The sequence below is a fragment of the Notamacropus eugenii genome, chromosome 1 (genome assembly GCF_028372415.1).
Source record: "Notamacropus eugenii isolate mMacEug1 chromosome 1, mMacEug1.pri_v2, whole genome shotgun sequence".
NCBI lineage: Eukaryota > Metazoa > Chordata > Mammalia > Diprotodontia > Macropodidae > Notamacropus > Notamacropus eugenii.
Window position 1 is genome coordinate 517,186,184 of NC_092872.1, and position 25,946 is coordinate 517,212,129.

Sequence of the window (25,946 nt, forward strand, 5' to 3'; positions counted from 1 at the left end):
AATAGGCTTTATGTAAACCAACAAAAGGACAAAAAGTGTCTTTTGTAAACAAACATCTTTCCTTATCTGGGTAGAAGACTTATAGACTGGTTTTAAACCAAATTAATGAAAACAGTTTAGGTGTAATTTATTTCACAAATCCATTTTCACAGCCTGAAGACAATATTTCTCTTTTTAAAAATATATTTACTATTTATTTTTAACATTAATTCTTAAAAAATTTTGACTTCCAAATTGAGATAGTATTTCCAATGTGGTAATTTTTGAGGGGGCTGACATTTTCAAATAAGTTTAATTTTCTTTTTCATGGACATGAAAACTGGGATACATTAATTATATCTAAAATGTAATTAGCAAAAATTAGGATTTTAGAAGACATCCTATCTCACCAGAATTTACTTACTTTATAAAATGGCCACCTAATTATATTTTAACTACTATAATACCACCTTTTCTATATCAATTTGTGATTTGTAAAGTGCTTTACATCTATTGTGTCATTTGATGCTCACAACTCTATATTGTAAGTAGTACAAGTGTTATTTTCCCCATTTTATAGATGAGGAAATTAAGGCTCAGAAAAGTAAAGGCACTTGCCCACAGTCACATTTCAAGGAAACTTCAGAGTTGAACATTGAACCAATGCTCTATTCATGACACCATGCTGTCTTTAGGTGACAAACTTAAAAAAATCTCAATTATTAATTTAAATATTACTAAAACCAAATAAAAGTATAACAAAATTATCCCTTAAACAAAACCTTGATTTTAAAAAAAGGCACACTTAGCGATCATTAAAAGATGGCTAGAGAAATGAAAATGAAGAGGAAGAATTTATCTAATTGTGCAATATATTGCTTTCAAAGGATATTAGTGCAGAAATTAGCCCTGTTAGAGTGCCGAGTGCAGCTGAGCCAAAGAACATCTTAAGGAAGTAACCAAGGGCTTGTAGAAAAGTCTGCCACCCACTGACATCAGACATATTTTTTCTTGTCAAGCCTTCAGCTGTGCTAGAAATTCAAAGGAAATGGGGAAAAAAAGAGAAAGAAATTAGAAAGGTACTTTCCCCAGGCATTAATAGGGGAAAAAATCTCTAATAACACTTTAAAGCAGAATTTCAGATTCACAGAATGGCAGGGCTAGAAGGCACTTTAAGACAGCTCATGTTAGAGCTAAAAGGGTCCTTTTAAAATAGGGGGTCAGAACTAAAAGTAGCATTAGAGAGGTCTAGTCCAACACTATCACTTTACAAGGAAGGAAACTAAAGCTCAACCAGGCAGCTAACTTCCCAAGATCAAAAAAGTAAACACAGACAGTCCCAGGACTAGAATTCATGTCTCCTTTCTTAATATGGGTAGAATTCCTGTATGGTACAAATTCACCTGGATTGGTTATTACCCTTTCTGATCCAAAATTTTCCCATATTTAATATCAGGATTCTGAGCTTAAAGAAAAAAATGACAAGTCTGGAACAAAATTCACTCCCCAATGTGCTTAAATTAGGACTTGCCTGGACAGAACCAATGGATTCAGCTGCAAAAGTTAAAAGAATGAACCTTCATAGTAACAAATCAAAATTAAAAGGAATTTAATGAAGGTTAATACAAAAGCCCTTGAAGAACTGAAAATCTAAAGTAATGCAAAAGAAACAAATACTGCTAACTTACAGAAAATGTCCACTGACATTTCATGGCAAAACTCAGCTAAATAAGATCACTTGCCAGACTGATATTTTATGAAATGTCCCTCTTAGAAATAAGCAAAGGAGCACACCCTCCCAAAGGCAGGGGAATGCACCGTAACTTTATTGGAAGAGCCTTTGAAACAAGTCAATCAACAAAACATGGTTTGGTATTATATTTTAGCTTCCAAAAGGCCTTTGAAACTTCTTCAATTTAGTCTTAATTGCCCAGAATCCTATTTCCTAAAAGGAGAAGAAATGGAAGAACTGCCTGATCTTTGCTTTTGTTCACCTTTCCACATACACCAGACAAAGCAAGATGAAGAAAATTATGTTATATTTTCTATACTATATCTTAGAGATGGAAGGGAACTTTGGAGGTCAAGTTCAACATCAGCCCCACTACCACCCTTCCCTCATTTTGCAGATTAAAAAAAAAAAAAATCTGTGGACCAACAAGGTTAAGGGATTTCCTTTAAGTCATATAGCAAGTTAGTGGCAAAGCAGAACCTTAAATTTAGGGACTCGACTTCCAATCCAGTGCTCTTTCCTTTATAACACAAAACTGCAGCTAAAATGAGCAAACTAGTATTCAGGGAGTAAATCTGAAATGATCCAAAATTCATTTCCTTTCCCTGCTAACTCCTCTGTTTCTCCTATAAGCAACTTTATTAATGGACATGACCCTATGGACTGCTACAGCAAAGTTTCATCATTCTACTTAAAAGACTACTTTTCTCATGAGTAGCACTGGAAACTGGTGGTTTATCTTTTACACCTTCCAAAATTTTGTAGGATCTGTTAACTCTAAAGTTGACTGAAATAATAAACCAAGGTGCTACTAAGCAAATAATCCTATAAGACAACTATACATTTAACATAATGACTTGGAAATATTAGCTGTTTGGTTTCAGATAACTTTTTAGTTCAATAACTTTAGTTTTTCTCCTACACATATACAAACTTACTTGGTCAGAACAATAGAGACTGCATCATTGAGAATGCTTTCTCCAAAAACTAACATGTTAAGAACTGGATCCACATTAAGTGCATTGAAAATAGCAATAGTAGCTACTGGGTCAACAGCAGAAATCAACGAGCCAAATGCAAAACTGTAAGGAAAAAGAGAAAGGGAGACTGTAACAACACTTTTCACCAGGCAGGCGGTACCCAAAGAATGACAGTTTGTGTTCCTAAAAATAAAAACAAGCCATCAAATTCAAATGATAGTGTAACAAAGAAGATATATTATGAATAGCTACATTATTTATAGCATTTGTTGAGTGTCACACACAGTGAAAGCCCTGGGGATTCAGAACTGCCAGGTAATGAGGAGCTGCTCTGGGCTGACTCCAGAAACATTTATCAAGCATCTATTTGGTATGCATAAACAAGCTGCTGTGCTAGACATTGAGATACATTGTCCTTACAATCAAGAAGGCTACAGTCTAAATGGTTAAGGGTGGTAGAAAGGAGAATATAGCATGAACACAAATAAGAAAAGTCTAGGCAGGTCTTGTTCTTTTGTCATGCAAATTATTCAACCCCACCTAACATTAAGGGTTTGGGTATCAGAAAATTAGGGTCCTTAAATATTGGACTTTTGAAAGATTTAGAGCAAAAAAGTCATGGTTTATAGGAACCTATGAATCAGTCAATGAACATTTATTAAGAGCCTCTGTGCCAGGCACTGTGCTAAGCAGAAGACAGGCAAAGAGGCAAAAGATAGTCCCTGTTCTCAAGGAGCTCATATTCTAACGCAGGAAACAACATGCAACTAAATATAAACAGAGCAAGTTATATACAAGACAAATAGGAAATAATTAATAGAGGAAAGGCACTGTAATTAAGAGAGGAGAATGAAGACTGGTGGCAAGCAAGTTTAGAAGCTCAATACAACAGCTATGAGTGAATAAATCCCTGAATCAGGTCAGCAGCAGTGAAAATTGACAGAACTCAAAGCTCTTGTGAATAGGATAAACATTCTTCCTGTTACCCACACTTAAAACACTGAGTTCATCTTTGACTCTTTCCTTACCCCTATATACAATCACTTGCAGAGTTCTCTCCAGGAAGTACTCCTAATTCTCCCCATCTGTCTCTACAATGCCCCTGGAAATCTCTTCACTCAGAAAGCTCAACACTCTTGCAGGATTTCCCTCTAATTAGCTAGTTCCTCCATTTTAAGGAGGGGGGCAGGTCTGCCACAATCATTCCTGTGCAGGAGTTCTACATCTCTCCTGGACTTTCTCCGCAAAACCCCCTAGCCTGGTAACTTCATCTCTTTCTCCTCCCTCCCCTTTTCAGTTTCCTTTTATGTACAGTTTTCCTCCACTAGAATGTAAGTGCTTTGAGGGTATCCCCAGTACTTAGCACACAGTAAACTCTTAATAGACGCTTGTTGATTTGACTTGAATTCTACTACTTCATTTGAAACAGTTATTTTTTGACATATAGTGGACATAATAGCTTGGAGTATGTTAAGGACCAGACTTGTTCTCCTTGATCCAAGAGCAGAACTAGAAGAAAAGGAGTAGGGGGAAGGTGAAGAGAAAAAAATGAAGACATGGTATCTTCCCTCATTTCCCTTCTCATTCCCTCATTTTAATTTTGTTGTTCTGAACTTAATAAATAAAAACAAATATTAACATTTCCATATACCAAAACAACAACACAGAAAGAGGTTGTAAATGAATATAAATTTCTCTCTCTACACACAAACACACACACCCATACACACACGATGTGTGTACAGATATGCTGTACATATATACATATGTATATAGTATATATGTGTGTATATCTATATATACATATATATAGATAGATATTTTAACCCAGCAAAAAGGAAAATCTTCCTAGCAGAGGTAAGTTAAAGTGGAGTGGGTACTCTAAAAGTATGTAGTGCATTTTTCTTCACTTATAAGTCTTCAAATCAAGCATAATTCAAGATAAAATCTGATCAGGTCACAAAGCAAGTTAAGTAGATGATGGTTTACAATTTTTAACCACTGAGCTTCCCCATTTCCCCCCTTAACTTTTAAAAAGAATTTTTAAAAGAATTTTTTAAAAAGAATTGTTTTAAAAAGAATTAAGCCCACAGAAATAATCAGATTAGGACAGTAGCAGGGAAGGTGGAGCTTTAAAAAAAAAAGAAGCTTGAAAGTTTTGAAAAGAAACTTTCAAAAGAACTTTCAAAAGAAGTTTTAGTACCTGAAGTGGTTACTAAAAGCAAAAGAGGAGATAGCTCGTACAGCTAGGTTACCAATTACAGAGCAAAGAGCTCTTTATACCCATCAGTGCCTGGTATATAGTAAGTGCTTAATAAATGCTTATTGACTGATATGCCTCAATAAGTGCAGAGGGCATCATTGTATTATTACAAAGTACAGTAATTTATGTTTTTTTTTTAAATGATCCTAAGTCATCAAGAAAAGGTAAAAAGATTGCATTTAGTATTCTCTAAGAAAGCCTGAAAATGTATAATATATTTTAAGACTGCCCACACTTTTGTGAACAACATGTAGAAAATGGATAAAATAACAGCAGAATCTGAAAATCTTCCTTTGTGAAACAACTAACTCACACCCAGAGAAGGCCATATTAAAAAGGTGCCACTGTCTTGTAGATAGATATTAGCAACAAGGACTCAAACAACTGATGAAAGGGTTAGGAGCATATATTGAATGAATATAGGTGCTCTCTTTTATTTCTAAAAATGTTTTATGAAATAAAAAGTTCTCTGATTCCTCAAATGACTTATTTTCATTTTAGGTAAGAGTTTTTAGAACAACCTTTCCTACATGTGAAATATATCATAATAATTATTGCTATAATGATAGCTAACATTTATATAGTGTCTACTACATGCCAGGCACTGTAAGCACTTTACAATTATTATCTCATTTAGTCCTCACAACAACCCTGGGAGGCAACTGTCATCATGATCCACATTTTAACAGATGATGAAACTGAGGCAAACAAAGGTTAAGTGACTTGAGGGTCACGTAGCTACTTTGTGTCAGAGGGTGAACTTGAACTCAGGCCTTCCTGACTCCAGGTTTAGTGTTCTATCCACTGTGCCACCTAGCTGCCTCAATATCATCAAAACAAAATATGTTTCACATATATCATATAACAAACTGGGTTTGCATTATGATCATATATTTGAACAATGAATAATTCTGATAGAATATAATACTGAGACATGAGTTGCCTGAATTATTAACATGGCTGAAGCCAACTCAACTCACTTAGCCTCAGAAGACAATGCATAAATTTATATAAGTACAAAGTTTAAATTTAAAGATGTGGATGGTTTCTCTTTACTTTATCAAATGAAAAGATTAGAGGGACCTTAGAGGCCATGTAGGTTGCTTCATTTCACACATAAGGTAATTAAGTATCAGAGTGGTAGTGATTTGTCCAAAGAGAGACGACAGAGATCAGATGTGAACGCCAGGCTCCTGACTCTAACACTAGCAATCTTTCCCCCGCTCCAGATTGCCTTCCCATTAACTGATGACAATGTCTGAAGAGGGACTGAAATTAGATAGACTTAAGAAATTTAGTAAATTAAAAATGTAACTTAGAGAATTCAAACTATGAGTTAAAATCATTACAATGAATAGTATATAGACAAACTATTATGCATAAGAAGTCTATTCCTATGTCCTACTGGCTGACTTTGTTGATATTTAGATCAAGATTTCTATAATATATTTTCATAAGAAATTCTTTCCTTGGTCACTGTCTAAAGGAAAAAAATGGAAGACGCTGTTTATATATCCTGAAAAGAGCTCACCTCTTCTGTGTTCTTCACAGTTTTCATTTCACTTTAAGCAGCAGTTCTGTTCAATTCAGCAAATATGGCCTGCTTGGCCAAAGCATGGTGCTAGGGTTTGGTGAATGTTTTTGTTTTGTTCCAGACCACGGATTTCATAGGAACAGGGAAGTCCCCATGATAAAATCCTCTGCCAAGGCAGATCGGTCATTGCTTTACAACATACAGTCTTTTAGAATTATCCAGAGCAGAAGGAGGTTAAGTGACAAGGTCAAATCTCCAGCATATGTGAGAAGTTGGACTTGAAAAATTTCCCCAGGGGTTGGGGGTGCAAAAACCAAAATCAAAAGTTCTTCCCTTACGCATTCATTTATTTATTCACTAAACATTAATAATTGTCCACTACCTGACACAACAGGTATACACATAAGTAAATAAAAGAGAGTTTGAGGTGAGAAAGAGCATTATCAACTAGGGAGATCAGAAAAGGCTTTCCTTAATAATTGGCACAGGAGCTGAGCTTTGAAGGAAGCTAAGGATTCTGATGGGTAAAATGAGGTCACACTTCAGGTAAGGGATGGACAGACCAAAAGGAATACTGAGTAGGCCTTTTTTGAAGTTTTTGGAATAGTACATAGAAATGATCATTGAACCCCTGGGAGATGATTAAATTACTGAAAGTTGAAGGAGAGAAGAGAGGAAGGACAGAGACTTTGAGGGACGCTGATGCTTATGAAGTAAAGGTGAATGGCAACTAGCAAGGTAAAATAACCATGAGAGCAGTGTTATGGAAGCCAAGGAAGGAGATAAATATCTAAGAGGAAAGGGGTAGGTAACACTGTCAAATGCTCCACAAAAATTAAGTAGGGTGAGTTCTGAGAAAAGGCCAACAGATTTAGCAATCAGATCATTAGCTATCCTGGAGAGACTGACTAGTTTCAGTAGAGTGGTAAAACTGAAATTAAGACTGCAAGGGGCTGAAGAATAGGAATGAGGAAATGGTGGCACAGTATAGCTGAGTCTCAGAGGAGTTTGACTTTGAGGAAGAACGAATGAATGAATAAGCATTTATTAAGTGCTTACTCTGTATGAAAGTTCTAAGAATACAAAGAGAAAAGTAAAATAATCCATGTTCTCGAGGTGTTCACACTTTATTAGGGGGAGACAACATATATTTCTGCATATTGGAAAGGCCCTCTGGTCCTTAGGGTGCAGCAGCAAAACAGATGGTAATATATTCTCTTTGATGTCATATATAAGATGATACTCTGAGTGAATGATATGGTTAAGTGAAGGTACACAGGATAATGGAGACCTAAACATATTTATAGGTAGCAGAGGATATAAGATAGAGATGGGGGAAGGAGAGTGTAGAGGGAGGGGAAGAGAATATTCCAAGGAATAAATTCCAGTTAGAGGGGGTTAACCTTGTTTTTATTTAACTTTATTTTTTTTCACCTAAAATTTTATTTTCTCTCCCACCCCATTTCAACGGTGATTGGGGGCAGGGGAGAATGAAGGATTAATCTTGATAAGGAAGAGGACTCCTTCTTTCTCAAAGACTAGAGCAACAAAAGAGACTGGCAAAAGATATAGAAAGTTTTATGAAATGTACGAGAAAGCAGTAGATTACGGCAGATGGCCTCCATTTTCTTAATTAAGAATTGAGGTCCTCTGCCCCTCCCATCTGTGGGGAAAAGTTTGGAATGGTCCCAAGAAGAATTATAAATCAATTAGAGGAAAATGAGTCCCAGGTAGCAGTGGGGACCCAGCTGAGATAACAAATTTGTAGGGGACCTAGATAGTGAGGTTATGTGATTTCTTCTAGCAGGGTTCAACAGCACTGGAAAATAGAGGACGATGACACAGCAGCTAGTCCAGGTTTAAAGTTTGACGAGGTGTGAGTGGCAACAAAGTAAGACTCAAGTGTAAAGGACACTATATAGCTGAAATGGGTCAACTGCACAGTCAAGTTTGTGGAGTAAAGTGAAGTTAGAGATAATAGATTGGAAGAGTAGGGCAGGGGTGAAGGGACTGGAGGTCACAGTGAATACAAAGAATGCATTTAGGAGAATCTCAGGAGTGTGGCAGAGTGTGACAGATGAAGGATAGAAGGTTATGATCAAAGAGGAATTTCAGAGCTCAAAATCATAGGGGTAGTTATATGGAAAGCAATAGAGAGGTTTTAAGTGTGAGCATTTCTGGCTGCCTGTGGGAGCTGAGGAGGCTGATTTACTGAGAAGGTCACTGAGGGGATACCACCAGGTATCACCAGTCACTAAATGTGAGGCAGGAGCTGGGATATAAGGAATAACTGTGAGTTCCTTGAGAAATGAGGGGGAATGACTACAACAAAGATCTGGATGGAGTGAAATAGATTCAATTCAACAAACACTTGGAGCTAACCTTTTAAGGAGCAGGGGGTGGTAAGGAATGTTAGCAGAGGGAACAGGTTTTCACTTCAGCAGATGGTGACAATCCACAAGGATAAAAGAATCTAGTCAGCCACAGGATGGGGAAAGAACCAAATGATCAGGGCATGCATTCTCTGGGCATTAGGATGACTGTACATGGCATTTCAAGTGATGGCAGTAGTGTCTGCTTCCAAGACTTATCACTTCAAACACTGGGGAGTTATGGGTACAAACAGTAGACACATGCAGCAAGGAGGTTTAAATGGGTCAGTAAATACCTTGCATGTAGGTTCTTTGAACCAGATACACTCAAACAATACCATGGAACCTCCTGTCAAGGAGATGTCAGGGGATGAGACATACTCAAATGATACCCTATCACCTACCAATCTCGTCCCAGAAGGACAAGCCTTCTAGTACCTTTGGCACGCACAGGCTTGAGATTTGTGAAAGATTTGGTCTGAATGGACATTCTTGGATGCAGATCCTTTAGAATTACTGGGTCTATAAGGCTAAAATCATTGATGGATGTGAGTTCCTTTCAGTTTGGCCCTCAACTTCAGTTTTAGCCTTTGGCTCAGAATTCTTATCAGGTTATGACCACTACCATGAGTAGGTCTCTAGGAGTTGGACTGAATTCCTGCTTGATTCTAGCTCCACAGTCTCTTCTGAATTGAACTAAAGTATCCTCAAACAATGCCATATATAAGGAGGGAATACTTGACTACCAAGCTCTTTATCCTCAGAAGCACAGGCCCTCTAGTACCTTAGATGACTAGGGGCTCCAGAACCAATATATGTAGCAAACTCCTTCCATACAGACCCTCCAGTGTCTGGTAATTAATATTTTAGCTCCCATTATACCTCAGATAGCCCAAGTATCCCGCCTAAACTCCTAAACCAATAAACAAAAGAATTCAGGATTGTGGAAACATAGTTGACACTTTCTTCTACCTACTGGGTTTGGAGCAGTGCTTTTTAATTGATAATTCACTCTAAGATGGCTGGGTATCCATTCTGATTCACCCTGATTGTCTGCAAAGGAGGAATATGATGATTTCTACAACATCTTTTATGATAACATTACTCCATCTATAGTGTAAGCTTCAAGAAGGCAAAGACTAAACCATTTGCCTAATTTATCTCTGAATTTCCCTCCAGAAGAGTAACTTGGGGGCATTTCTATTACAAAAATAAAAACAAGAATAATGGTCTCAAAGGTCCTGAAGCAGTATTCAATTCCTATTCCTTCCTAGGCCCCCAATGTGCGACATTATCAGATCCCAAGTTGCAATGAAGTGGGCACCAGTAGGACAGTTTACTACTTGCTGTTAAGTGACTAGAAAAATCTCAGGCTGATTTATCAGGAATGGAAGCAGGCTAGAAATGTAAACAGCTGGCCTAGTTTCATTGCCTTTTGGTAGAGTGCCACAGATGATAACCAGAATGGAAGTGGGACAATCACACAATTGAGGGCAGTCTGCTCCCAAAGGTTCCTGTCAGGGGCCAGTAGGACTTGGGCTGAGGTAGGCACAGTTTGCCTATAGCACACAAACTGTAGTTAAGTTCAAAGTATGGTTGTTTCCAAGAAGGGCAGTTCAGTGAACACAGGAGGAACCAGTAGGGTTGTTGGACAGTAATCTAAGAGGTTTAAGCTTGGATATAGAATAAAAAAATGTAGAAGACAGAAGGGTCATATAAGAACAGTATATGGAGCAATCATAAAGTATTGTTCACTCAGCTTCTGAATTTCCTTATTATATGTTACCTATACCGGCCCACATTTTTTTAAAGAGGAAATCAACCATATTGAAATACAGTAATCAAAATATTTTTAAAGAAAAAGAAGTTCTGGGACCCAACCCCTAAATTTAGAACGGGGAACAGCAAAGCACAGAAAGTTCTTTAATAAGGGTGAGGAGAGACGGGAGTTAAACAAAGAAAAGCCTTAAAAGAACAGGCAAAGACAAAGATTAGGAAGGGTAGAGTGGTAAGCTTAAATATGGGGTTTTGATTAAGAAGAATCATTTCAGCAGAGACTAAAAATAAAAGTAACTTCTGTCCATCTCAATAACAACTTATAACAATTCCAAAAGATTGGTGATGGAAAATGTTATATACACCCAAAGAAAGAACTACTGAGTCTGAATGCAGATTGAAGCATACCATTTTCAATTTTCGTTGCTGTATTTATTTCTTTCTCATGATTTTTCCTCGTTCTGGTTCTTCTTTCACAACATGACTAATGTGAAAATATGTTTAACATGACTATACATGTATGACCTATATCAGATTGTTTGTTGTCTTGGGGAGGGATAGGGAAGGGAAGAAGAAAAATTTGGAACTCAAAATCTTACACAAATGAATATTGAAAACTATCTTTACATTTAATTGGAAGAAAATACTATTAAGTACATGTATATGTGTGTGTGTATACATATTAGCTACCACCAAAAAAAATCCCTCCCAACTCTTAATATATTCTTTAATTGACATAGCATATACAGATTTTGACGCTTTGTCATAAGAATCATTAGAAGTAGGAAAGCCTACCAGCTCTGGTACTTTGCTTTTGCTGGGTACACAGGTACTTGGCTAAGCCTGCCCACTCAAGTGTTACACAGCTACAGGGGTAACTGAGTTTGAAACTCAATTTAACAAATATTTGCTAAGCGGCTATTATATGAAGAGCATACTGGAAGCTGACTTCAGAATGCTCTGTGCCCATGACCTTTTATAGCACATACAGATGAAAATTCTAGAAATCAGCTTAATTTATTACAAAGACTTAGCTTCTTACGAAATCATTTTAATTCTTTACAAAGCATCATAAGGACATGATTAGATTGGCTCCTAGAAAAAAGCTTTGATATACCCATCAAAGCAAAGGAATGAAGATGAAAATTTTCAAAAAAGAGAAATCTAGCATCTCTCCTCTGAAAAGGGAAAAAGGACTTCCAAAGTGGAACCTATCTAGCTAGATGGAACCCTAACTAGATGATGAAGTTTCAATTATAGCTCTTGAAAAGTACTTGTAAGTTAGGTGAAGATGATTAATACCTTTTCACCTAAAAACATTTTAGGTGGCATTTAAATGGGAAAAAAAAACAATAGACAGTTTTGAATTTTTTCCAGTATTTTTTTATTTTAAATTACATTAGGAGCCAAAGAAGACAAGGAAAATGTGTTATTTTGTGATTCATAAAGGTTTACTGCATTAATATTGGATAAAGTACAAAACCAAGCCAAACTTCAAATATACAATGCACAAAACATTGTCACACTGGTAAATTCAAACTGATTACTGGTTTATAGTTTCATGCTGTTAAAAGGAACTGAATCTGGGGGGAAGTATGAGAGACATTTTGTAAAAACCTCCAAGGAAGAACAACATATGCCTGAACTTTTCAAGATAGGTAATCCACCTTGTTTAGCTTTAGTCCAGGGTCAAAGTCTACCTTGTTTCATCTGAGTCCAAGGATAAAGCACACAACGAACTAACAAATGTATGATTTTTGACTTCTGACAAGTCTGTCATAAGTATCAACTGCTTGGCTATATATCCACCCACATCTCTGCTATTCTGAAGCCTCATTATAGCATGGAAGAGTTCAAATCTGGCAGGTCTTGCACCAAGCTGAAGGTTTTAAGTATGGGCTTGGTGACAGACAATATATTTGCTGTCTGAAAACCAGCCTAGCTGAGTTCATAAAGGCTCTTTACTAAGTTGGCCATAATGTGATGAAGTTTTTGGACAGAGCAACTCTTAGGGGCAACTTAAGTTGTAGATACGTTGTGATCTGTGTTGGGGGGAATATCCACAACAATGAAATTACCTACAACAATGAAATTATGATTCCTTAAAGTATTAAGTATCTGATAGTTATCCAGATGGTTCTTTATAAAAAACCTTGAGTAGGGTAAGGGAGAGTGAGGAGTAGAGAATTACTCTAATTTTGGAAACCTGAGTAAGTGAAAAGATGGTGGTGCCCTGAACAGAAATAAGGAAACAAACTAATAAATAAACTAACATATTGTTGGTGGAATTCTGAACCGACCTAATCATTCTGGAGATCAATCTGGAGCTACGGCCAAAGGGCTATCAAGGTTTGACCCAGCAACACCCCGCCAAGGGCTGTATCCCAAAGAGATCATAAAAATGGGAAAAGGACCCACATGTACAAAAATATTTATAGCAAAAGACTATCTTTTTGTGGTGGTCAAGAACTCAAAATTGAGGAGATGCCCATCAATTGGGGAATGGCTGAACAAGATGTGGTAGATGAATGTAATGGAATATTCTTGTTCCATAGAAAATGATGAACAGGTGGACTTCAGAAAAACCTGAAAAGACTTACATGAACTGATGTTGAGTGGAGCAGAATCAGGAGGTACACAGCAACAGCAACAGTGACAATGTGAACCGGCTAACTTTGGTAGACTCAGCTCTTCTCAGCAATGCAAGGATCTAAGACAACTCCAAATGACTCATAATGGAAAATGCTAAACACATCCAGAGAAAAAACTCTAGGGTCTGAATGGAAATGAAAGCATACTATTTGCTCTCGCCCTTTTCTTGGTTTTGTTTCTTCTTTCTCGTGATTCCTCTCATTGGTTCTAATTCTTCTTCACAACATGACTAATATGAAAATATATTTAATATAAATGTGTATGTAGAGCCTATATCAGATTGCATGCTGTCTAGGGAGAGGGGAGGGGAGGAAGGGGGAGAAAATTTAGAACTCAAAATCTTATGGAAGTTAATGCTGAAAACTAAAAATAAATAAATATTTTTTTTTTAAAAAAGAAAGAAGTTCAGAAAGTGGGTACATTTGGGGGGACAGGTAAGTTTTTTCTAGGGGACATATTGAGTTTGAGCTGCCTATAAAACATCCAGTTAGAAATGTCCAACAGGCTGTTGGTGATGTGGGACTGGAACTTAGGAAAGAGAATAGGTTGGATATACAGAAGTGGGAGTCACGGCCATATAGATGATAATCAACCACCTGGCAGCTGAAGAAGTCACTGAGAAAGAGAATATAGAGAAAAGAGAAGAAAGCCTAGGACTGAACTTTGGGAAATACCACAGTTATGAAGTATGATATGGATGATAATCTAGCCAAGGAGAGTGAGAAGAAGCAGTTATACAGGTAGGAAGAAAAACAAGAGAGCTATTTCTTTGTATTGTGAGGATATAGCTAGGATAGCACCTGTAACATAGCAGATACTTAATAAATGCTTAGGGATTTATTATTATAAATACAAAAATATAGCAAAAAATGAAAATAGCTCACTTTCTAAAGAGAGTTTTTTTCTCCAAATGCCAGAGTAATAATTTCTGTCAAAATACTATTGTCAAATGATCCTGAAAAGATATCCAAATAAATCTTCTTAAGAAAAAGGGTAGTGAGCATGCAAAAATTATTTTCATTCATGCTTCAGACAAACTGATTAAGATTAGAGTCTATGGAAGTATTTTCCAGCAGAAAATACAGTATATAATATATGAATATTTGACCCATGAAGTATCATGAAGATAATTTCCCCAGAGTGCAAAGTAGATATACATATGTTGTGTTAAGAAGGATTTTTACCTGTCTGTCATGTTGAGTTTAGAAATTACATCAGCCTGTTAAAAAAAAATAATAACAAAGAAAAGATTAATGAAGAATAAAGAGATTAAAACACCTTTGGCTTGCTTATAAAATAAACAGAATATGAATATGTTGGCAGAATGTCAGTAATTTGAATAATAAACCACAAAATTCCCATATTTTACTCTGACTTGACGTAAATCTTCACGTTTAACAAATATGAAATACAAGGGCAGCTAGGACTGAGCACCAGCCCAGGAGTCAGGAGGATCCAAGTTCAAACCTGTACTTAGACTTTTTCTAGCTGTATGATCCTAGACAAGTCACTTAACCCCAACTGCCTCCCCCCACCCCAAAAAAAGTATGGGATGGTATACTGAAACAAAAACTAATTAACCAAAGTTCTCTGCTATGAAATTTATTTTCTAATTGGATATTCAAAGCCAAATAATGAATAAAGTTACATGAATAGACAGACATATCAGTGCTATGTAGCGCAAAATGCTATGGGTAAGAATCAGGTAACATGGGTTTTAGCCACTGCTATCAAAAAAAGAAAAAAGGATTCAGATTTGCCACATTTAGGAGAAACCTATCAGGTTCTCAGATACTTTTTCTTACACTTAGCTTAGTAGTGAAAGAGTTAACATCTCCATTATTCACAAAGAAAGAAAGGAACATCAACATGTATAATGCAAAGTAACTGCTATCCTATATCTTCATATGTGATTATGAATGATTCATTTTTTCCTTGAAAATTTTACTATGTTTCAATGGGCTAATTAAGATGAGTTTAAATTCCCTGAGAATATGTCACATAATAGCACTACTAGTTGGCCAATAACATGGTAGAAAATGCATAGTTTATACATAGTAATCCATATATAGATAATTTAGAGTTGAAAATAACTGGCAGTGAAATCAGAAAGGATAACCTTTTAAATATACATTATTGTTCAAATACAGTTCAATGTAACAAGGTGTTTGCCTCCATTACAATTCACAAAATCTTTTTTTTTTTTTTTAATCTCTTAAATACTGGTCTTCCCTATTTTGCACAGGCTAGAAGTACAAGTCACTCACAGGACCAATCTCCTTCTAACAAGTATGGGAGCTTTGACCTGCTCCTTTTTTGACCTGGGTTGCTCCACTCCTTCTTAGGCAGCTTAATGGACCCTTAGTCCCAGAAGCTCCTCATATTGGTGCCAGACTTAGCATGGATACCTAATGAATTTAGGACATTGTTGCTCAGAACTTCTGAGCTCAACTGATCCACCAACCTCTGCATCCATAGCAGCAGGGATTACAAGCATACCCCACCACACTATGTTCCTCCTCGTAGTTTTATAGGTTCTTCAAAGCTTAGTGTAAGAGTATTCTTTTTGAGTCAAACTTTTGTTTTCCAAAGTACAGAGAAACTTAAAGAGTCATAGAAAGTTTTCTAAGGGCACCAAGAGGTTATGTGACTTGCTCAGGATCAAAGAGTCTGTATTATTAGAGGTAGGACTTGGAAAAAATCTTCCCACCTCCAAGTCTGGCTCTCTATCTACTAGACCATACATCCTTTTCTATGCAGTACTTAGTCCAGTTAGAATCAACTTAATGTATCAAGTGGGAATATGAATTTTCTTTTATGAGTAAACTATATGAAATTCATCCTACAAATAAGTTTTATAGTATTAATTCTATGAAGACAAGTGTTTCAAAGACTTCTCTCAAATTTCTCTCTTACCTGACCTAGAAAATATATTCCTCCACCTACAATAAAAGCTGAAATTGCTGTGCCAAATACAGCAAATAGAGTGATGGAACCAATATTCTGAAAGAAGTTACCCTAAAAAACAAAACAAATAAAAGAGACATGAACAAGACAAACAGTTAAACTAAAAATAAATTCAACTAATATAGAGATATCTCTTTCACAGATATACAATTTACTCCCATATTATATATTTAATAAAAGCAAAGGATTCTGGAAGTCACAAGACCCCCACTCCTGACAACCTTACACTTACTGCTGGGTAACCTTGGGAAATTCACTTGATTTCTTTAGACCTTATTTTTATAACCCAAGAAATGACTGTCCTGGATTAAATTACTTCCAATATCTCTTCCATCTCTAATCTTATTAATTAGCACTGAACAAATTAAATCTAGTCCACTCAATTATATATTAAATTTAACTAAGAAATCATTTTTTAATCCTGTTTAAAAATTTTTTTATTAAATGTATATCCCATTTCATTATATGATATTCATCAAATACTAAAACATAATATTAAGAAATCATTTAAAGTACAAGTACTATGATACAGTCTTCAAAATTTCCATATGCTCCTGAAAACTGTACCAGCCCACTGTTCTCTGCTTAAATGAGGAATCATTCATTGTTTAAATAAGGTCCTCACTGATAAAGAAATACTAAAAAATATTGGACATCACCTGCGGATATGTATAAAGACATGGTCTAGTATCATTTTCAGGCCACAGATTTTTTAAAATCCACTTTAGGAAAGCACAACAGCTAACAAGAATCAAAGCAACCTTATAAAACCTTTGATCCAAAGGAGCTGGAAGAAAGAATTTTACTTGTTTTCGTTATTTTGTTTGATAATGTGTCTTCTAGTTTTCCTGGTTTATTATTATTGATCTTTAAAGGAACAGAAACCCTGTCCTGGTGCTTCAGTGCGGTGTGTAGGGGTCCTTGCTCTAGGTTATGCTAGCAGAGTTTATACTCCTACCCTGACCTAAAAGATTGAATATGGGTCTGGAGGCAGATTATTTGTCATTTGTCAAAGGTTAAGCTGAGTTTAAATGCAAAAAAGCTCATTACCTCAGAGTACTGAATTTTTTCAGTCACGTAAGTCATGAAGATTGTCTGCTTAAAGAGTTACTATTTACCAGCCATCTGAATACATGGATTAAATTATAGATCTCTTAAATTTTAGGGTTTTGAAAAAAATTTAAAAATAACTCATTGCAAAGAACATATTTTATTTTTCTAAAAAAGCGTTTCCATCTGTGATTTCCCTTCATCTCGAAATAGCTTTGCTATTTTAAAAATTTTTAATAGATTAAACAAATCACTCCTAGTCTGCTTTTGGGGATCTAACACTGAAAAAGCTCATTATTCAGATAGACCATAGATAAGAAAATCCCTGGCCAATATTAGTTTTGGAATTAAGTATGTATAGTCAGGTCAAGTACAGGGGCAAATAGCAATTGGAAGTTACTTTCCCCATTAAAAGAAGCAAATTCACCTGTTTCTTTGTGATACTGTTAACTTTTCTCTTCATATGATATTTATTTCTTAGTTCAGTGGTATCAAACTCAAGTAGAAACAGAGGTGACTACACCATACACAAGAATCCCTATAGAAGCATTCTGACTTAGAAAACACAATCTATGTTTTACTGTATTTTAATTTTTATTGTTAAAATAATTCCTAATTACATTTAATTTGCAGACACATATTTGACACCTCTTAGATAACTCCTATTTATTAGTAGAACACTTCATTATTTTCAAAATACTTAAAGAAACCAGCAGAGACTGTACCAATGAATGACAAAGCTCATTTAGATCTGAACCCCACATCCAAAACTGCACAAATGATTCAAACTTAAAACCCATAGGCAAACAAGAAATTTAAAGAAATTTTCAATCTTTGGAGGAAAAATTACCAAAGAATCATAAAATATCACAACAAGAGACCTAGGAGTATCTAGTATAATGTCTTTCTTTTATGGAGAAGTAAACTGAAACCCAGAAAGAGAAAGAATTTTTGAACCGACATTCCTCTGAATAATGTTAATCTAGTATTGTTCTATGTACTTGAAAAACTTTTCTAGAAAATTTTAAATATTTCCCTAAAATTCTATCCAAGCTACTTTGTTCTCTCTATACAAAGTTAATATACTCTACTTTAAAATTCCATCTTAAACTTTACTCTCCTCTATGTACTCTACAATGCAATGGCACTATCTTCCTTGTCATTCCTCACAAAAGACAGTCCTCATCTCTGGACTCTACATTTCCACAGGCTGTCCCCTCCTGCCTGGGATGCTCTCCCTCCTGTTTCCCCTGGCTGCCTTCATATCTTGAAAAAAATCCTACCTTGTGCAAGAAGACTTTCCCAGGTCCTCTTACTGCTAACAGCTTCCTTCTGAAATTGTCTCTATATATCAAGTATGTACATGGTAGTCTGAATGTTGAATCTCCAATTAGAACGGGAGCTCCCAGAGGGCAGATATTCTTTGTATTCTCATAGTTCAGTGAAGTGACAGGCACATAAAAGGTGCCAAATAAGTGCCTGTTGACTGACTGACTGAAAACATCAATTTTTAAAATGAAAAGTGATGCACATATTTCCACACTCCATAATAGTTTACTTACAATTTCTTTGCAGAGTTTTAAAAGATGATATACTTCAATTCATTTCTCTTTTGTTTCATTTTGAAAACGACGTGATATTGATTATGTTTTATAAGGCTTGGAGATTTTTGTTTAGCCATGAAACTTCCTGTATCTTGTTCAGAATGCACTTCCTTGGCAATTTTACCAAACCCATTAAGTTTGAAATCAGAATACTAAATCAGCAAAATAAGTTACTTTTTGCTTCTATTCAGAAATCTAAATAGCATGACTTCTCCTAGGTAAAGCACAAAAAAAAGAAATGAAGTTTATGTGAAGACAGTGCTCTTAAGTCAACATAACCTTTAAATAATCTGCCTTCCTAAACACAAGGATTAAAACCAAAATGGAAAATATTCTTACTGTATCTTACCTTGTGTAATGAATATCCTGATTCAAATATGATAGGAGGAAGCAAGAGAAGAAAGAACATATTTGGACGAAACATTTCTTCTTCCTATTAAAAAAAAAAAATATATATATACTTTAAAAATAGATATTGGAGAGAATTCTGGGAAGATGGTGGAATAGGTCAGAAAACTTTTGGGTCTCCAAATTTCCTCCACAAAAAAATAAGACCGAACATTGCCTCACAGCAGCAGAAATAAACATGGGTAAAGCAGTTTTCCTCCTAAGACAATCTGATTAGACCCATGGAAAAACCCAACCTCCAGGGGTCGAGGTTTGGCCGGAGTGAAGAGGGAATACTTCCAGGAGGAGTCTGCAGGAGTAATGCAGCTCTGACACTGAGTAGAAGACAACAAAAGTATCTTTCACTGTTGTGGGGGGGTGGGCCAAGCAAAGCTATGCTACCCAGACACATGCCAGGCTGCAGCAGCAGAGAGAAGACAGCACATGACTGGTGAGTGCATTAGAGAGAGGCAGGGACCCTACTGGCTGCAGGCACTTGCAGGAGAGCGGAGTCTCTGGATTCAGTTTCCAGGCTGAGAGGACAGCTGTAGTTTGCAATCAATCATCTGAGGGACCACAGGGAGTAAGATCATTTGTTGGACAGTGAGGCTGGGGGCCCTAGGCCCTAAGCCCTAAGCTGTGGCTTAGGAGTGGAGAGAAAGCCCAAAGGTTGGGCCCCAAGACAGACCTCAGAAAATAATAGTAAGAATAGTAAGAAAGACCTGCGGCTGGGGCATTAATCCCCATACCTCTGGACTACAATCTGATTACACTAATAGCTGCTAAAAAACCAAAATAAAACAAAATGTAAATATTTAAAAATGAGTAGCAAAGGAGAAAAAAACAATCACAGATAGTTATTATTGGAATACTGAAGATCTGGATTCATATTCAGAAGAAGACAGTGGAGCTAAAAAAGCCAGTCCCTTTTCAATGAGAAATGTCAAATGGTCCCAAACACAAAAAGAGTTCTTGGAAGAAGTTTAAAAGAACTCTAAAAATCAAATAAGAGAGATTGGAGAAAAGTTAAGATAAAAATAAGACCAATCCAAGAAAATTATGAAAAGAAAGTCAATCAGTTGGAAACAGAAAATCAAAAACTTAAGAAAATAATGCCTTGAAAGCTAGGAATTGGAGAGGGGAAGCTAGTGATTCCCAAGAAATCATAAAATCAAAAGAATGAAAACATAGAAGAGAGAGTGAAACATCTCATCAGAAAAAAATTGATCTAAAGAATACATAAAAGAGGAATAATATAAGAATAGTCGAACTACTTGAAAATTACAATAAAAAAAGAATCTTGATACAATATTACAAGAAATTATTGAGGAAAATTGCCTTGAAGTTCTAGAGAATAAGAAGGCAAAATAGAAATGAAAAAAAAATCTACCAATCACCACCTGAAAGAGATTTCAAAAGGAAAGTTTACAGGAATATCATAGCCAAGTTTCAAAGCTCCCCAGATTAAGGAGAAAATACTGGAAACAATAAGAAAAAAAAATTTAAATATCATGGAGCTACAATTAGGATTACACAAGACCTAGCTGATACTATGTTGAAGGACTGTAAGTCTTGAAATACTATATTCTGTGAGCAAAAGAGCTGGGGTAGTTTGAAAGAAAGGTGTGGGCTGAGCTGAATATGATGAGGTGATTCTAAAAAAATAAGACTGTAGGGATAGATAATTACCTCATACGAATGAGGTATAAAAGGGAAAACTGATAAGAAAAAGTTAGTGAGGGAGGGTAGGTAGTGATGAAACCTTATTCTCATCAGGAATGGGTTAAAGAGGGAACATATATATATCTAGAACGGTATAAAACTCTTCTAAATTCAGAAAGAAATAAGACGGACTAGGGTGGGGGGGGAGGATAAGGGAGGGACTTAGAGGGATGGGTAGGTTAAGAAATAGGAGGGCAAGGTAGCGGATGGAAATAAAACATAGGAGTGAGGAGGGAGAGGATAAAAAGGATGAGAAGAATAGTGAGGAAAAATACAAAGGGAGAAAATACACAGCAAGTAATTGTAGCTTAGAATGTGAATGGGACAAATTTACCTATAAAATGGAAATGGGTAGTAGATTAAAAATTTGAATTCAACAATATGTTGCTTTCAGGAAACATTATAAAAATGAAAGATACACACAGATATACCATAAGCATAGTACAATCTTACATATATGTGGTAAGTATATATGTGTACATATGTATATGTTTATAGATATCTCTGTGTGTATATGTACACACATACACACACAAATATCTCCACACTTAATTGTAGCCTTCTTTAGGTTGATGAGGGAGAGGAGGGGGAAAAATAAAGCAAAAAGTACACAGCAGAGAAAAAAAGAAAACCAATAAGGAAACAAGTGAAGAGCAGGAGTAGATTTTAAATTTAATATGTAAAAAAGCAGGGATAATAATCACAATCTGAGACAAAGTTAAAGATAAAATATTTAACCAAAAGTGAAAAATAAAGAAACTATAGTATGCATCATAGACCATTTAGAATACCTAGACAGCATAAAATACCTGAACATATATACCTGCCAAAACAGACACAGGGACTATATGAATATAAATATAAAACAACTTTTATATAAACTCAGATCTAAATAACTAAAATAATATTTATTGTTCATGGGTAAATAAAGCCAACATAATTTTTTAAATGACAATTTTACCTAACCTATTTATTCACTGTCATCCCAATTAAATTACTAAAAAGTTGTTTTACTGAGTTAGAAAAACATAATAACAGTTCATTTGAGAGAACAAAATGTTAGGAACTTCAAAGAAATAAGGGGATAAAAGATGTAAAGAAAGTAGATTCAGCAGTATCAGACCTTAAACTACAATACAAAGTGAAATATTGTTGAAGTATGTGGGAAACAACAGAAGGAATTCTGTTTCCACAGGGTTAAAACTCCTCCTAGCTTTAAATGATAGCAGCTAATCAGAGTTGTAACCTAGCACGATCAGGTAAAAGTTCAGAAATTTGTGCAAAGCCTTGACTAGCTATTTAAGGGGAAGCCTATCAGAGAAGAGAACATGAATGGAGGCATTCAAGAGGCTTCATCTAGCCAGGACATGGCAAGGTGGGAGATTCAAATTTGGAACAGTATAAAAAGGCTTGCATTGGTCTGAATAACTGGAGCAGTCTTTTAGGAGCTACCCATTCATTCAGGGGGATGAACATAAAAATTAATAAAAGCTTTCCTGATTTCATGACATGTACTGTTCTTTGTTTAAGGTGAGTGCGGTTCTCATAGTTGGGGGCTCATTTCTCTCAAAATGTAAAAAGGATAATTTCAATTATTTTAACTTAACCTTGTATAAATAAAACCTATGTAGTCAAGAATAGAAGGAATGCAGAAAACTAGGGGAAATTCTTTCATATATAATCTCTCAGATAGGATGTGAATGGGCTGGAATATTGCCTTGGTGGAGGAAATGATGAGCTAGTTGGTTGATTCAGAAAAACATGGAAAGACTTGAACTTGTGAAGGAAGATGTTATTCACCTTCAGAGAAACAGATGACAGGAGGAAATAAGCGTAGTATGATCTTACATATATGTGATAATTATATATGTATATGTTTATAAGATATCTGTGTATATATGTATATGTACATATACACACACACACATCTCCACACTTAATTGTGGCCTTCTTTAGGGTGATGGGGGGATGAATGGGGAAAAAAATAAAGTAAAAAGTGCACAGTAGAGAACAAAAGTAAAACAACAAGAAACAAAGAAAAGTTAGGTAGCTTTGAGAACAATGTGTAGTACTTATTATATAGGTTTTCTTGAAATGGAAACTTATTATTTTATACTGAATCCTCTCTTATGGTCTGCTGTATACATGGCAGTTATTTTTCCCCTTTTCTCATTTTGTATTTAAGTTTAAAATTGAAAAACATTTACAAATAAAGAAAAGAAAAATTAACATGAACAAATAAACCTATGTATGACATGCCAAAATCATTCTTTTTTAATTGAAATCAACAAACTTTTATCAATGCAAATGTACTTAAGAAATAAAATGCTCAGCAGTGAAAAATATTAGAATTTGCCTCTCATCTTAAAGTGATACTTCAAGAAGAAAGAAAAAACAATTTAAAACACTTTTAAGATTATGTTTTGTCCTAAGACTAGAAAAAGAAATAATGGGTTTACATATCTGGGAGTCAAAAAATTGTAGTATATTTTTCATATTTTAGTAAACAGACACTTCTTGTGGGAGCAAAGAAGGAAAAGCAAAGTAGATGCCCTTTGACTGGGACTAAACAAACTGGCCCCTACTGCTCTGACTGGCTTAAGGTCAATAAAAAGCCCAAGCAAAACTCAGTGCCTCCCAGACTTGGTGGATTCCTGAGACCAGAAGAGTTGTTATATCCTAATAATTGCCTCACCAGATGCATTTCCACATGGAGACAAGCAGGGCTACATCCAGGAAAACAAAGAGTCTTCCATCCTTGTGGCATATCTTTGCCCAGTTAGGACAAGGTAAACCTTTTTATTTGTAAATGTTCAGTGCTTTCAGAGTGCCTCTTTTTTCCAATGCCCTAAGAGGGCTTTAGAGCCACACCTACAACCAAGTTATATAGGAAACTAACACAAAAACCTAAAACCAAGAGTCTTTCCCCAATGGATAAGCTGTCAAAGAGTATAAACAAATGGTTCTCAAAAGAACTGCAAACCATTAACAACCATATGAAAGACAATTCCGAATAGTAAGAGAAATGTAAATAAAAACTCTGAGGTTCTACCTCATATATCCAACAAACTGGTAAACATAGCAAAATATGAAAACATACAACAATGGTACATCTGTGGAAACAGAAGCACATTGGCACTGTGAATTAACCCAATCACTCTGGAAAGCTATTTGGAAATGTACTAAAAAGGTACCTAGGTAGCACTCACCTAGGAGCTACCCATTCATTAAGGATGAATGAATGTAAAAACTAATAAAAGTTTTCCTGATTTCACGAAAAAAAAGGTAACTAAAGCATCTTTATTTTTTGATACCAGTCACTGGACAGGCACTAGTGGTTAGGAATATACCTGAAGAAGGTAAAAGACAGAAAGAAAGGTCCTATATACACCAAAATATGTATAATAACACTGTTTGTGGTAGCAAAGAACTGAAAATAATGCAGATCCCCATCAAACAGGGTTAAACAAATTGGGGTACACGGATACATTGGAATATTTACTGGGCCATAAATAATGAAGGTGAAAATTCAGAGAAGCATGAAAAGACTTATGTGAGCTGAAGAATTAAATAAAGAGAACCAGAAAAACCACAATAAAACAACAATATAAATGAAAAGAACAAAAAAAATCCTCAAGAAACAACAAAATATTTTGAACCAGCTCTCCCATCTCTCTCTTTTTAACATAATGATGCTGAAACGTGGGAGTCCAGATATTAATTGAATTCTGATGATCTTCTCCTAGCCACTGGGACAAGATATTTGTGTCTCCTAGACTATGCTGTCCACATGCAACAAGGATACCTGTTCTACACTCTCCTTATCCCCTGGACTCTGCTTCAGCCTCATTTTACTCTCCTCCCCACCCCTACTCAGGCAGGGACAGTGCCTTTGTCCCTCTCCTGAAAGCATTTGAGTGGATGGTGAGGCAGACAGAGAAGCAAGCAGCAGACAAGATATAGGGCTTGACTAGCCAGGAAAGAGTATACCTTGAAGCCCCTCACCTTGGGGATTTGCCTGTGTGCTTTCTAGCTATGCTGTGTTCTGGACCCCACCTAGAACCACTTGTTTCTAGCCCACTGATTCCCGATTCCCACCCTGTACCAAGGGTTACGTCTGCTTCCTTGGGCCTGGAAGTCTAATGCCTTAATTTAAATAGGGAACTCTTTGGGGTGGGTAGAGTACATGATTGCTGGGGATACTAGCTTACTTGCGATAGCTCTCCCCCTATATTCCCTGAAGATCCTACATGGAATTTTTCCTTTGAGCACTCGCAGGATATTACAGGCAGCCTCTTGGATGCAAGACATCCACTCCAGCCTGATATCTCCCCCTATCTCCTCCTGGGGGTCATGGTTTCTCTCCCTTCTTTCCCCTCATTGTGACCCCATTATTGGTCATTTCACTTGCTCTTATATTTGGTTTGTGCTTGTTTAATCTCCTGGTTTGCTTTGTGTCTTCTTATCCACGGCAACTTTTAGGACTGCCTAAACCTGCCTTGATGTCACTAAGTGACTTGCCTCTCTCCACCCTTGACTCAGTTGGCACTGCATTCTGCACCCCACGCTGATCACCTCCCTCCCAACCTATTCTGGCCCCTGAAGCAGACTCTTCGCCCCTGTTCATCAGGAAGCAGCTACTGAAGACAATGACCTTCGCCCTTTTTCCCTGAAAGAATTCTCCTACCTAGTGGTTGAGTGGGGAAATGACGTGGATAGAAAGTTCCCTAAGAGTTAAAATAATGATTGACTTTGTGAAGACCTTGGTGCCCTAAAGTCTCCTCTTAGCACAACTTCCCCTTCTCTTGCAACATAAAATTCTCTGCCCCCACCCATCATCCAGGGGAATGGGATTTCCTTATCTTATGACATTCATAGTCCTCACCCTGTGCCTTTATCTTGCAAGATTTAGCCTAGATTTCCAACTC

At 36.2% G+C, this 25,946-nt stretch overlaps 1 protein-coding gene across 2 annotated transcripts in view; it reads right to left on the reverse strand.

The window, feature by feature from the left end:
* The window catches only part of SLC9A8 (solute carrier family 9 member A8), a 124,374-nt gene that overhangs the window by 64,247 nt on the left and 34,181 nt on the right, over positions 1-25,946 (reverse strand). For both annotated transcript variants that reach the window (XR_011972352.1, XM_072633580.1), the window contains exons 5-9: positions 19,259-19,342; positions 16,205-16,306; positions 14,473-14,507; positions 2,650-2,793; positions 872-1,010 (exon numbers count right to left, since the gene is read on the reverse strand). Coding sequence is in view for 1 of the 2 variants with exons in the window: in XM_072633580.1 (XP_072489681.1) it covers positions 872-1,010; positions 2,650-2,793; positions 14,473-14,507; positions 16,205-16,306; positions 19,259-19,342 (504 nt within the window). In the remaining variant the exon portion in view is untranslated. The remainder of the gene's footprint in view (positions 1-871; positions 1,011-2,649; positions 2,794-14,472; positions 14,508-16,204; positions 16,307-19,258; positions 19,343-25,946) is intronic.